Source organism: Perognathus longimembris, chromosome 11, assembly GCF_023159225.1.
Source record: "Perognathus longimembris pacificus isolate PPM17 chromosome 11, ASM2315922v1, whole genome shotgun sequence".
Classification (NCBI taxonomy): domain Eukaryota; kingdom Metazoa; phylum Chordata; class Mammalia; order Rodentia; family Heteromyidae; genus Perognathus; species Perognathus longimembris.
The window spans coordinates 24,426,607-24,441,408 of record NC_063171.1 but is presented as its reverse complement, the minus strand read 5'-3'; the positions used below and the strand labels follow the sequence as shown (position 1 = coordinate 24,441,408).

General features: G+C 39.5%; 1 protein-coding gene across 1 annotated transcript in view; it reads right to left on the bottom strand.

The window, feature by feature from the left end:
* Astn1 (astrotactin 1) overlaps positions 1 to 14,517 on the bottom strand; it is a 308,349-nt gene extending 293,832 nt beyond the window's left edge. The window contains exon 1 of the mRNA XM_048357089.1: positions 14,009 to 14,517. Within this exon, the coding sequence (XP_048213046.1) occupies positions 14,009 to 14,291 (283 nt within the window). The 5' untranslated portion in view covers positions 14,292 to 14,517. The remainder of the gene's footprint in view (positions 1 to 14,008) is intronic.
* Positions 14,518 to 14,802: the final 285 nt, after the last annotated feature.

Here is a 14,802-nt window from a genome sequence, read left to right as displayed (position 1 = left end):
TAAGTAGTTTAAAGGCCAATGGGGTAGTTAAATAGGGAAGAACAAAATTTAGAACTAAAAGCATGGTGTGGATATGTATATCAGGTGCTATGAGAATAAAGAAAGAGGGGCAAAGAATCCTCAGAAGTTTCTGGAGAGGTTGAACCTAAGACATATAGGTAAGAATGAAAAGAATTAGAAGGAAAATGTACAAATGCCAATGGTAGGACACTTACTTCTGAGGCATAAGATAGAGAGCTGTTGAGGTGAAGCTTGTGAGTCGGACCTCAGCTTCAGGAATGAATAATGACTTTTCAGGGATTGCTAATTCTTGACAAAGGGATTAGTTCAGGGATAGACAGACCTAACCTCTCTCCCCTCATTCACACCAAAAAGTATCAGGGAGAAGGAAGCCTCCTTCACCTTAAGAGAAATCTTGGAAGCATTTTTGATGCTTCTCTGAACATTTCCCCATATTGATGTGATGTAGGGAGCTGATGCAGCTACCTTACTACCAGTCTGAAGATGAAATCCATACACAGATGGATTCAATGCTATTACAACTTCAGAGATGCTCAGTAGGAATCCTGGTAACTATAAGCCTGTTACCACCTTCATTGACCTAAGCCTGGTAATCTTCTTTCTCAGGAGTATCATTTTGACTTGATTTTTCTCTTAGGGCCAAACAGAAAAGTTCTAAATTAATATGAGGCTAATGCGAAATGGTGCTAAAGAAGTAGAAACTAAAACATACAGTAGCTTCTGTTTCTCGTGGAGAACACTGGGCATTCTCAGCAGGATCTCCTGTGGAAGCTGGGAAATAAGTAGGTCTTTACGGGTGGCACCAACTAATTTTAGGAAAACTATTTTTGTGTCTTGTCCACACTTTTTTTTTCAGTTTTACAAGTTATCTTCCCATCTATAAGGAAATTGTACATTGCCAAAGAAAAGGAGGCAACTTCAAGAAAGAGCAACAGTGGCTAGTACCTGCTGACATGAAGATAGAAAGGGTCCTTCACTTCAGCATCAGATTTTGATGGCCAGCTCAGTGCAAACAAGTGAACAGGAGTCTAAGTGAATTGGGGAGAGGGAACTGGTAGGGTATTAGCCAAGAACACACATTGGTAAGTGGATTCTTTGCGGGGATTTTACTGTGTGTACTAGCCCTGGGACTTGCACTTGGGGCTTGGGTATTGTCCCTAAGCTTCTTTCTTTCTTTCTTTCTTTCTTTCTTTCTTTCTTTCTTTCTTTCTTTCTTTCTTTCTTTCCTTCCTTCCTTCCTTCCTTCCTTCCTTCCTTCCTTCCTTCCTTCCTTCCTTCCTTCCTTCCTTCCTTCTTTCTTTCTTTCTTTCTTTCTTTCTTTCTTTCTTTCTTTCTTTCTTTCTTTCTTTCTTTCTTTCTGTTTAGAGAAAAGAGCCTCACAAACTTTCCTGTCCTCCCAGGCTGGCTTCACACCGTTACCCTCAGATCTCAGCCCCCTGAGTAGCTAGGATTGTAAGAGCCATCAATGACCCACTGAGGATTCTGTTTTTTAATATGGGAGAGACCTGCATATACTTATAGGCTGAAGGGAAGAACCTAGGAAAAAATAAAGAAAAGAATAAGGAAATAGAAGAGAGAAATGACAGACAAGCAAGGCAGAATTCCAAGAGCTAGAGATCATGACTGAAATTCAGAATATGCTCAGAAAATTTTGGAAATTTGATGTTAAAAGGTAAGAACAAAAGCTGAATATTTATATTTTGGGGTTAGAGTTGTTCAGAAATTAGAGGTAGTTTATGCTCTATAACCTCATTTTTAAAGATAAAGTATAAGGCAAGGTCTTACAGCAAATACAAAGATAAGGGAATTAAGATGAGCCCTAATTATCTTACTAAAGGCTTGAAGTAACCACTTAGGGAAATTCCAGGAGATGTTCATCAAGATCAATAAAAAATTAATATGCAAGCTTCAGGACCAAACTAAGATTTGGACTCAGGTAATTATAGTATCTGAAATCCACCAAAACAAGAACATTTATACACAAATCTCAGCATGCAGCCTGGGATAAGTATAAATCAAAGAGATTTGGGAAATCGATCCATATCTGGACAATTGACTAGTAGAGGCTGTATAATGACAAGAAGGAGCAATAAAATTGAAGAATCTGATGGGGATGTAGTTCAGGAAATAGATGAGATGTCAGGGGATTCTAAAAGACATGGGAAATAATGAGGGTCAATGAAATGATGAATTCCCAAGGACCAATTCAGGCAGAGTCAAAGGGAAACTGTGAGAGAGCTAGAAAGAAGAACTGTATGCGAGCAGGGTCAACTCCAGGATAGGACAACATTTGAGATTGAGGAAGATGTGCCTGACTGGCCCTGGGTAAGTAAAATGGAGGTTTAAAGATGTAGCTGAGGGAGTCAAGTAAAGTAAGATTTTAGATATCCTATCTACATCAAAGGCTGGCTAACAGTTTGCATGTGGCTCAATTGCCTGATTTTGTAAATGAAATTGTAGAATAACACCACTAGTCATTCATTTACCTATTGTCTACGGATGTCTTTCTATGATAAAGATCTTTTGAGTAGTTATAGCAAAGACCATATGGCTTTGAAAAGCCAAAAACCATCTACAGTGTTTCCCTTCAAGAAAATATTCGTTGCTCTGGGCCTAGAAAGTTAATGGCATGCTTTATGTTCAGACAGGTGATGGGACCAAGAGAAAAGCAGAGAGGTAGCGCAGAGCATACTGGTAATGGCCTGGAAGCTGATAAATGGAGGCAATTAGTAAGGGCAACAGATGACAGAGTTCAATGTGTGAACTTCCAAACCTTATGTATTTGGGGGAAAATAGTGCCATTTCACTCATGATGAAGGATGAGTCTTTAACAAGTCCTTATGTCAAGGACTACAGTTTTGTTTTGTTTTTTTAAGTATCATTTCCTTCCTCCCTCCCTCTCTTGAGACAGAGTACTGTTACTTAGTCTAGGCTCTGTAGATGGTCTTGAACTTTCAATCCTCCTGTCTTAGATTCCCATGTACTGGAATTACAGGTGTGCATCAACATATCTGACTCTCATTTCTGAGAGGTCTTTTTGTTAAAAAAATTAAATCTCTTTCCTATAAACTATGACCTATTAGAATTCTGATTTTAGAAGTAATGGTCTCACCTGGTATTTTATACTCAATGGCCCTGGCACTCATACATGATCCTAAGGCAAAGAACACATGGTATAAGGCAGCAGAAGAAACGGAAATGGCCACCCACCCTGTGTGATTAGGGAAAGTTTGAGAAACAGGGCAAAGGGAATAGGGGAGTCATCTCACCCTTGGACATTGCATGGATTGGTGATAGACTGAAAAAGACCACTGCATTGATCACACATTTTGTTACTGTAACAAATACCAGAGAAAAACAACTTAGAGAAAGGATACACTTTTGGCTTATGGGATTTCAGCCCATAGTTGGTTTGCTTCATTACTTTGAGGCCTGTAACAAGGCAGAAATGGGGTGGAATGGTATGGCTGAAGAAAGCTGCCCATAGCATCCAGGTACCAAAGAAGAGTGATAGGAAAGGGCTAAGTCTGTGATAGACCATTCAAAGGCATGTCCCCAGTAATCCAGCAAGCCCCACCTCCCACAAGTCTATCACCTCCCAGCAGTCTATTGAAAATTTAAACTTGTCAATGAGTTAAACCATTCATTAGGTCAGAAGTCTTATCTAATCATCTAATAATGTTCTAATCATCTCTTGGAACATGCTTACAGATGTACTAGGAGATATGCTTTATTGATCTCATAGATATCTCTCAATCTAATCAAGCTGACAATTGATATTCATCACCACAGCCACACAGAAAACAGGAAAAAAGTAAAGGCCTAGAATGGATAATGATGGAGTAAATGAGTAAGAGACCAGTTTAATTCTCAGAATTTTTATTTGATATCCAGAGAGAATGGATAATCCAAAGCAACAGTAATGGCCACAGGAGGTTTACAGTGCATGGATTTCCCTAGGAAAGGAATTCTGTAGAGATAGGTAGAATGGCAAGTTCACGCCTTGATTCTGGCAACAGTAAAATAATTTTACTGGGCTCTTAGTGAACTGACAAATACTTGAAAACCACATAATGCCAAGAGCTGATGGAGAACATGGGAATATGGGAACATTCCTATATTGCTGATGAGAGCACAGACTAGGTTAGGAAAGCCATTTGAGCACAATCTGGCAGTATTTGGACAAATTAGGTGTTCATAATCTTTATGAACCAGAAACTCTACTCCTGCTATATATCTCAGAGAAATGTCTGCCTAAGTCCTTAAGGAAATGTATGCAAGGCAATAATATCAAGACTATTTCTAGTGATGGGCAGCAGAAGGCAAACTAGCTGTGTAACCTTACTTAAGGCTGGTAAAAATTGTGGAACAGTCAGAATCAGTGGACTAGACAAATAAATCTGCAATGATACAATGATGCTGTTCTGTATAAGCACTGTTCAATATGGGACTATCTAGTCACATGAAGTTCATTTTAATGAGTTATCAAATCAAATTTTAAAAGTAAAAATACATTTCTCTGTTGTAGTAAGTGTTGCTTAAGAGCCACATATGACTAGGAACTGCCATATTATATAAGGCACATATTGAACAGTATCACCATGGAAGAAGGCTCTATTGAGCAGTTCATGGTTATATTCATGCATAGTAACATGAGTAGCTCTTTAAAATACAGTGTTGAACCAAAAAAGAATCAGAATGTCATATCACATCATCATTTATTTAAATTAAAACAAATGGATGCCAAAACTGGTGGTTGCTTATGCCTATAATTCTAGCTACTCAAGAGGCCAAGATTTGAGGATAATGGTTCAAACCAGCCAACAAATTCTTGAGACTCATATCCAGATAACTAGCAAAAAGCTCTTGTATTCCCTTCCTGTGGTTGTACCCCTGCTATCACTATATCTCATCAGAGCACTCTGGATACTGTATATGCAAGTATTAGAATTAGGGAAGGGAAAGGTAATATCAAAATCGAGAGACAAAGGATACCAAAAGCAACACTTACAAAACAATTTGGTGTAAATCAACTGTATAACTCATGGGAGAGAGAGGGTTGGGGGAGAGAGGAGGTGGGGGGCGGAGGGATAAGGGAGGAGGTAACAAGTTGAACAAGGAATGTACTCACTGCCTTACATATGAAACTGTAACCCCTCTATATTTCACTTTGACAATAAAGGGGGGAGACATGCTTTGGACTTATTAACAAAAAAAAAAAAAAGGTAGAAGTATGGGTGTGGCTCAAGTACTAGAATGTCAAAGTTAAGCAAAACAGCCAAGCAAGAGATTGAGGCCCTAAGTTCAACCCCCAGTACAGGTACAAAAACAAAACAAATATATAAAGAACAACAAAAAAATTGATACTAACAAAAATGTGAAAATGAATTTACTTCATCAAAAATTAAAGGTGATATAGTGTATCTATACTTGTGTATCATTAACATGTATAATTTTGTTTTTATTGATCAGTTAAAAGAAAAATTTTTTAAAGTAAAAATATTATGTGATCATTTCTTGGCATTTGGCTAAGATCAAATATAAAAATATGTCAACATGAAACAACTCTACACATTTGCAAGAAAATAAATGTTAAGTAAACTAGAATGTTTTTCTGTAGCAAAGGGCAGGTAAGATATGTAAATAAGGATATACAATGGAAACATACAAGCTAATAATCACTGGAAAAAGAAGGCTTTCACAGATGTTTGATAAAATTCACAATGCTGTGAATTGAGAAATGCGATTGACTCAATTGTGTGCATTGAATTCACAAAAGAGAAAAGGTAATAAAGCAAACAAACAAACAAAGATAAACCTACAAGAAGATATCCACTATTACCAAAGTGACAAACAGAAGCAGAAAGAGGAATGGTAACCAATAGATATTCTTTAGGCCTTTTAGAAATCATGAAGCTCTTCCTGTAGCCTCATATATGTGAATTTACAGTAAGGTAATTTTGTAGATATCAAAGGAATGAGTACTGTTTAGAAAGTAATGGCCCACAAATGTTACCATGGCAAAACTGAAGAGTCTACAATGTTACCCAGAATGCTGTAGGCATTGCTGCTAACAAGTAAGCTGAAGGCACAATTCTTGACAAAAAAACGAATGTGGATATTGAGCATATCAGGCCCTCTAAGAGATCAAGTAGTTTCAGAAACATGTGAAGGTCAATGATCAGAAAAATGAAGAAAACCAAGGAGAAAGGTGCCTGGGCTCAGCTGAAGTACAGTTGCCTCTCCCAGAGAAACACACTTTGTGCGAACTGATAGAAAGGAGCCTGAGCTTTTGGGAATTTCTTAAGGATTCATGTTGCAATAAACATATTTTCTTAAAGACTTCTGGACTGTCAAGTTGTTTCCTTGACTGTGCATAAGTGTGGAATCTTCTTTAAGTAGTTATGCAAAGGGGTTTATGTCTCGTGTTAATTTTTGTGTACACACATCTTAAACAGTGTCTCCCTTTTCATTATTCCCCCTGCCCCAACTATCCCAACTTTATTCATCCCTCGATTTTACTCATCCATCAGGAAGAATGATATTGTGTCTTTGGAAGGAACTAGACTGACCTGGGAGAAAACTACAATGAGTGAAATAAATCAGATTCAGACAGACAAAGGGTGCATGTTTTCTGTCCTATGTAAAAGTTACATCTGAAATACAAACATTTATAAAAACACTTATTGGGCCAAATGCACATATACAGGACCAAGCTGACTAAAGTATGGGATACAAAAGGTTAGATTTCTATAGTTACAATCCCCTTGCACAATTAACAATCATATTCACAAAATAAATACTAGGAAGCTGAAACATATCTAGGGGTCTAAGGGTTAGGGGAGGAGGGCAGGTGATTAGAGAAGAGGAATGTGGGATAATGAAGTCATAATACACAATGTATTTATATAAAGATAGACCTTGGATTCTAATACTTTCCAATAAAAAGAGTTCAGGTCCTTGGATACCAGCTAGGAAGGAACAGACAATGTACAAGACAAACTAGGAGGAGATTATAATAACAGAAAGTTTTGAAAACAAAATAAAAACTGCACATTGACAAGTGTACGCCGAAGATATATAGTAGCAAGCTGAAAGAGTCCCCATTAGCCAAAGCTGATATAAACAATTTGGAGCAATAAAATCCATAAAGAAGTATTGAATGAAAATACAAAGAAGAAAATAAATATTCATGAGTCCATTTGATATGAATAAATGATAAAATGAATAAATTAACATTCTCTCTTTATAGAATCATTCAAAACAATTGACATAGATCCTCATTCTACAAAAACGTAGACCACAACTCTCCATTCCTGTAATATGGTCAGTGCACAGTCAAGTACAGGAAGGGAAAAAGGGATAATTTCAGAGTGGAGAAAACTGACAAACCTTACCGCAGCCAGGTAATCAAGGTCAACAGCAACTCTGATCAGTCATGTTGATAAAATATACTCTTGATATGATATAAAAAATTACAGTCTGTTTCTTCCTGTAAACCTTAGATCTTGTCAAGAAAATAAAAAAACAACCCTTAGATCTTCCTCAAGAAAAAAAAAAACCCATCAGATAAATCCCCATGCAGGGACCTCTTATGAAACATTTGACCAGTAGTCTTAAAAGTATCAAGGTCATCAACCTGTCCTGACCAAGGAAAGTCAATAGAGACATGATGACTTAATGTGATGGGGCTATCCTGTATAGGATTCTCAAACAGAGGGTAATAGGTTAAAAAATAAGGAAATCTAATTGAAGTGTGGTTATTTGTTGTTAATAATGTACCAACAATTGTTCTACACTTATAAGGAACTTACCATAGCAATGTAAGATGTGAAACAGGGGAGAATCAGATTGTAAGATTGATGGGAATTCTCTGTACTATAATCACAATTTTTTCCATACTTCTGAAATTGTCCTAAACAAGGAAGCTTATTTTAAGGAAAAACAAATGACTATCAGAATCTTTGAAGTCTCCTTTCTTTCCTTCTCTCTCACGTTACCTTTCTTTTTTCTTCAGAGGCAATTCTTGTCCTCATACTTTGTCTTTTGCTTTCATTCTTTTCATAAGCATTTTACCACACCAGTACATATCATTAACACAATACATTGTTTTGAATTGACAAAAATGAAATTGTACTTCAGGCATTTCTCAGCTAGTTTCTTACTTTCACTGACCATTGCCTTTGTGAGTTGTACCTGTATTGGTAAGAATAGTTGTAACCCATTTATTCTCATGATTAAAAAACATTCCATTGGATGGATTTGTAGCACCTTAGTTACTTCTAGTATCCCATTAATGGTTGTTTATAGATTTTGCTAATACCAATAGTGCTGTTGTAAATAGTCTCAAATATTATTGCTTTCTTTTTTCCCTTGCAGTGCTGGGAATTGAAGTGAGATCTGTACACATACTAGACAAATGTTCTACCAGTGAACTACACCCCCACTCTTTCTTGAGTGTACAGTTAGGCTTATCAATGGCCAGAGGGAAATTTTGGGGTGTCATAAGGCATGTACAGTTTGAACTTTAACAAAAGTTGTCATATCAGTATAAATTACCATCAGCAACAACTTTGGTTTTCTGAAGTTTGTTTCTTCAAAACTCCCTTGAGATCCATGGGGTTACTTAGAGTTTAGAGTGCTTTTCTCAAAGTTTTAAAGTGTGTGTGTGTGTGTGTGTGTGTGTGTGTGTGTGTGTGTGTGTGTGATTTTAAAGCTAAATATTAACTAGTTCATATTTATAGTTAATATTAAATGGAGATGGATGCCAAATGGTAGTAGAAATAGAACCATGAGCTAACTTGTTCTGGAAGATTAGCTTGCTCAAAATAGAGCTTGATCTCCAGTGTGCACATATATTTGAACTTGGTGTAGAAGTGCAGATATAAAGACTTGGTGTGTTTGCAGAAAGAGGCCAATTTCTGTTCTGTAAACTGTCCTTAATCAGAGAAATTTTTATGTTTAATTATACTCTAAAATAAGGAAGAAAGGAAGGAGGGAAGGAAAAGAGGAAGGAAAGGAAGATGGAAAGGAGGAAAGAAAGAAGGAAGGAAGGAAGAAAGAAAGAAAGGAAGGAAGGAATATGTGTTCCTTGTTTTATAAAAACTAGATCTCAATCTCACCTCCAAAGGGGAATAATTAAGTGTGCACTTTATTTTTCCTTCAAAAACTGCAATGCCTTAAATTCAAACTACATCAGCATATCTAGAAGAACATTTGAAGTGTTGTAAAATTCATCACTCCTGCATTCAAAATTCCTTTGATGTAAAAATCTACATTTCTGTGGAGAAACAGCAAATAATAACCACCTCAATGCCATAAATTACTCTATTCTGTTAGTACAAGTTATATAAGTGCTGAAGACCCTACCTTGAAATTGCTACCATTCATACCCTACTCAAATGGAGCTGCCAATAAACACATTTGTTCTCCAGTTCACTGCAGAGAGCAAAAGAAGGATAAGAAGTAATGTTAAAGTTTATTCTCAAATGGGGATATTGCAGAGGTGTACTAAGTTAATAATACATATTTTAATTGCTTCCTGGTAGTCCAAAGCTTACCTATAAATAAAAATTATGCTCAATATAACACTGAAGCCAATTAAAAAGTCCAGTAACTGCTACTCAAGCTGTTCACTTATCATAGCTCTGACACTGGATTTTACATGCAAACCATCTACTATGCAAAGATCCAAGGCCTCATAAGGAGTTAATCCCACAGTAGCTTCTCTATGGCTCCTTGACCCCATCCATCTGCTATTCTCAATTTGCAGTTTTATGAAGCCTTTCTCAGAAGAGCATTAAGCATATGATTTTCACCCCACACCCCCTGCCCCCACCAATCCTACTTATTTATCATGTCTGTGGATTCCATAACATGCTAAGAAGGAAAAATAACTACCCAGACTTGGAAACCATGAGTAAAATAAGGATTCTCAAATTCTTCTTAGACAAATGCTTAAATATTTCTTGATGTAGGTTTACCTTCTGTGTTCAGGCTTATTGAGATCACTCAATGATATTCACAAGGATATTCAAGAGGCATTTGCATAGAAATCATAAAAGATTCATCTATACAAAATGAGTCTGCTTTCCTCATCCCAGCCATTTCAGGGCTTCTTTTATCTACCTACAAAAGCAACAAATTTGGGGGAGGGGATAGGCATGGAAAATAGTAACTAAGAGAAAATCCTAAACATCCTATTGACCTGATGGATCCATGAAATGTGAGGTAGGGGACCTTGAGTAATTCATTTCCTCTCCCTTTTCCTCACTTTTCTGCACTGTTGGAACAGGTGGCAAGCCAGAGGTTGACACCAGATCTATCTTCATAGCTTGTTCTTTTAACCACCACACTGAACTGCTTCAAACACTTTAAACAGTACCTTTCACGTGGAAACCTGCTACATCTCTAAGGATTGATTGATTTACCTTCAGGTATACTTGCTTCAATCAAAAGCCATGACAGTAAAGAGAAATTCCAAGGGACAAGGACAATAGCTTTCTTCACTCAGCTTTACACATGCAAAAGCTCAATACTTGGGTCTATAACAGCAAGGCATCTTCTTCAAACAGTAATGAGACTAATAAGTGTATCTTGTTCATAGTACAGAAAACCTGGAGGTCACACTTCAAGTTAACTCTCTCAAAAATCAAATCTGCCTCCAAAATCAAGGATGTCTACTGTTTAAAAATAACTATGATATGAAATTTTAGTTGGTGAACTTCAAAGCCTTTAAATTCTCCTGATAGAATATTAAAGCATATGTATCCAAGTATTTTAAATTATAAATTACTGCTATATTCCAAAACTCCGGAGAATTTTACAACACATCTGAAAGCAGAGGTTTAGATTATCTGTCTTGAAGCTACTAGAAATGTACCATAAAAAAGGTCCAGCCACTATATAATAAGTATCAGTGGAAAGAGTGGCATGCTGTGGGATTATCCCATAAGCAAGAGTGACAACACCAGTGGCTTAGGTATCTGGAACCAAGCTCCACCACTCTCCAAGTCAGCCCTCCCTGCCTGGTGTTCATGTGGAGAACCATGCCCCACCTCCCAGAACCATTCATGGCCCTCACTATTATAACATAAGTCTAGTCAAGCTACTCTTCACATTATGCCCATGTGCGCATGCCATTCTCACGTCCCTGTTCACTACCATCACCATCCTTTGCTAGTCTTTTCCTTGTGACTTCAAATATCTTTTCTTCTCTGAAAATAAGCCAAATCAATTCTACCTTAAATTTCATTCATGTCTTTCTTTTGTCTTCCAAATCTATGCAAAGAACATGAAAGGGCATTGGGCTAACACTGCCTTTGTCAGGTATGTGAAAGGCTTTACAGAGAGGGGACATGGGTAGGATTTGGATGACTGCTTGGTAAGGGAGCGACAAAGAACCTGTAAGGCAGATAGAATAGCATGTGAAAAGTCTTGAAAGCATCCAAAACCCATGGAAGAGATGGGGGAGAAACTTGGAAAGTCAGCCACTGTTAAACTTTGAAAAAAACCTCTTGTTTGAAAAGAGAAAACTTGCTCCTTAAGCAAAAGGAAGCCACAACTTGTTTTAGTAGGGTTTGTTTATTTGCTTTTCCCACCCAAATAGATGATAGCACCTGATTTGTCAAGGCCTTGGTCAAGCAACATCTTCCATGAATCTACTTCTATGGAACCATTTCATTCTTGAATCCTCATGTATTTGTTATTATCCAAACACACAACCGTGTGTTACTACAATCTCACAGATACCCTTGTGTTTCTGAGGAGATTTTTTTTTAATCTTCTGTGTCCTAATAGTGTTTAAGTGAGCTAAGAAGTACATGAATTCCCAACATTCATTGACTCAGATTCCTCCAGAGGATAGATTAGAAACCTGGGTTCCAGTTAACAAAAGTTAACATGTAGAGAAAGATCTTTGAGTCTGTCCTCAATGAACATGGACTCCTTTCCTTTTCTGCTCAGGGTGGTTCCACCAACCAACCTGAGATTTCATATTCATTCCTGCTTCCCTTGGGAAATCTAGACCTGGAGGATGAGGCACCAGCACGTGGCTCAGCCAGACTACATCTTGTTGACTGGGAGAGGACAATCAATGCATTTAAAAAGTGCATCTGGCCCTGAAAGTGAAAGTGGGCCTGTGCCAATGCCTAAATGCCAAGTTGCAGCAGGTTACTATAGCAACCACAACAGGGTGCTGCAATGGGTAGCTTTGTATAGAGAGGCAGAACACCCATTCTTTAATGTCTGTGCGTTTGTTGTCTATATCAGACACGAGGAGGCATGTCACAGTCTAAGGACTGGCTTTGGGACCGGGGAAAAGAAAGTAGAACTTTGAATAATTTCTGGGCAACCTCTTTTGTTTACCTCCACACGTCCTACTTCATACACAGGAAACACTTCATGCAGAACACAAAAACAGTACTTTTAGAAATGCATATCCTCTATACTCCATCTAATATGGTATAACGCACAAATTATATTTGCACTCAGCATGACTTCAACACAAACTTTGCATCCATTGAATGCCCAGCAATTACACCTTGTAATGGGTAGTAATCCTAGCCAACCCCCTGTTTTACTGATGGTACTGATATTTTTTCATGCAAAAACAAATAATCCCATCAAGAATGTAGGTTGGTTTGCATGGGCTCACTTGAGGTGAACTATGAGGCAACTTTTCACAAGCCCAGATAGATTTAGAAATTGCTTTCCCATTGAGGGTTGGGAAGTGAGAGTTTACTCCCCTGCTGACTAAGGTTTTCAATATGAAGATGTATCTTTGTGAAGGAAGAAAAAGAGAGATGTTAAAATTCAACACGTAGCTCTAACCTACAAATGACCATCAGGAAGCCATGTTCCTTCAAAGTGAGCTGAAGTTGGTGAGGTAATAAGTAGACATAAGATGTCATTTTTTGTTGCTTGAATCAAGAAGCTGCATGGTGATTACCTTTCCATCCTCTCCTAAGGACAATAAGGAAATGGATTGCATAGTAGAAGTGCACAACAAGAGAAGAGGTACAAATGCACGTGGAGAAGTGGTGCTTTGTACCTGTGGTGCTTTGCAAGATGCTATAGCAGGTCCATAATATCTTTAGGACTTGGTTATGAAAAGAGAGGTAATTCGAAGTGATGTAAGGGTTCCAATACTTGAAGGAATTTTGTAGAGCCTAAGAAAATCAGCAAAAAAGGAGAGATGTAAATAAACAAAAGAATGAAAAGCCTCTTGCCCAGGGTGGTCATTCTGTGTGCATGCCTTTCTAAGATAGCTCTGGAAACAAAGAGACCTATATTAACAGACCAGAGTTAGGTAATATCCTTGTACAAGAATCTGTAATGTGACAAGATGTAGAGGTGGCTGAACATGGAGATGAGACTTATACATAGAGGTACAACTTCCACATAATAAACTCCAAGGTCTGTAAGAAACTTGAGTGTTTGGGAAAGGAAAGTGTCAAAAACCCAGTGACAGATCAAGAGCTCCCAAAGAGTGGAGACTAGAGATCCAGCCAGTGCAGTTGGGCCTGCACATGCCTAGCAAGGTGATGACAGAATACCTGTCTCTAAAGCCTTTGGGAATGACTGTGGGCACGTAGGGTGTCCGAGGAGTAAAAGCATGTGGCCTGGGAACCAAGGAAAGGTGACAGACAAGTGCGTGGAGGTTGTCTCCTGAATTAAAGCTGGGAAACGAAGAGGAGGACAAGGATTTCTGGGAGACTCATGCAACCTGTTCCTTTGGTGGCAGAGTGGCTGAGGAGAGGCAGAGAGGGCCCAGCATCCAGGTTTAGATTTGGGAGAGAAGTCTAGTGCACTGCCTGCAAGTGGGTGTGGAGAATAGTCCGGGAATGGGGCGGATCCACGGAGGTGGGAGTGGGGGAGGGGAGGTGGTCGGCGGCGGCCAGTGGGTGTGTGGAGCGAGCCCGAGTGGGGGAGGGGCGGGGGCTCCAGTCCAGCGCCTTGGGCCATTCCGACCTCCCCCAGGACTCACCCAGCACGAAGTAGGGCAGCTCTGTATTCTCCAGATCGTCCACTACGACCATTTCTCCCGGGAAGTCATTGCGCACGGAGAAGAGGAGCTTGGGCTCGGAGGCCGAGGGGCTGTGCATGATGCTCAGGTCGTTCTCACGCAGGAAGGGCAGCGCCGACACCGTGATGCTTTTGAGCTTGCACTCCAGCTCTTTGGAGGGATCCACGTCGCCGGCGGCCGTGGCCAGCACCACGGCCGGCCCCCAGCAGCAGGCGAATAGGGCGCAGAGCCCGGCTAAAGCCATCTTGAGCCCCGGCCGCCTTCCTCCCAGCGCTGCGATGGTGGGGGAGGAAGCTAGTGGGGAGGGCGCAGCGAGAGAGCGCAGGAGGCGGGGGAGGTTGGGGAGGGGATGGAGAGCTGAGAGCCCTGGTCCCCGGAAAAGGATGCTGCTTGCCCAGTGCTTGCTTCCAGCGTTGGTGTCTGGAGATCCCAGATTCTTTGTTTCCTTGAGCTGCTTATCTAGGGAAGGGAAATAGGAGGGGGGGGGGGGAAGGAGGGTGAAAAAGGGAAGGAAGGACGTTGGGAGGCAAGAGGAAGGGAGCTGAGGATTCTCGGGTATCAGGTCAGCCCCCAGCTGGCTGCGGGTATCCCTCCAGCTTTGAATCCTCCTGTAGGAGCCACGCTCTTGGCTATTAATTACCTGCACTGCATGCTTAAAATTTCGTTTTTGTAATGTCGCATGCTGTGGCACAGGGCTTGGGAAAGGCATCCGCAGACACACACTTGAAGGGCTCTTCCTCAGAGCGTGTGTGTGT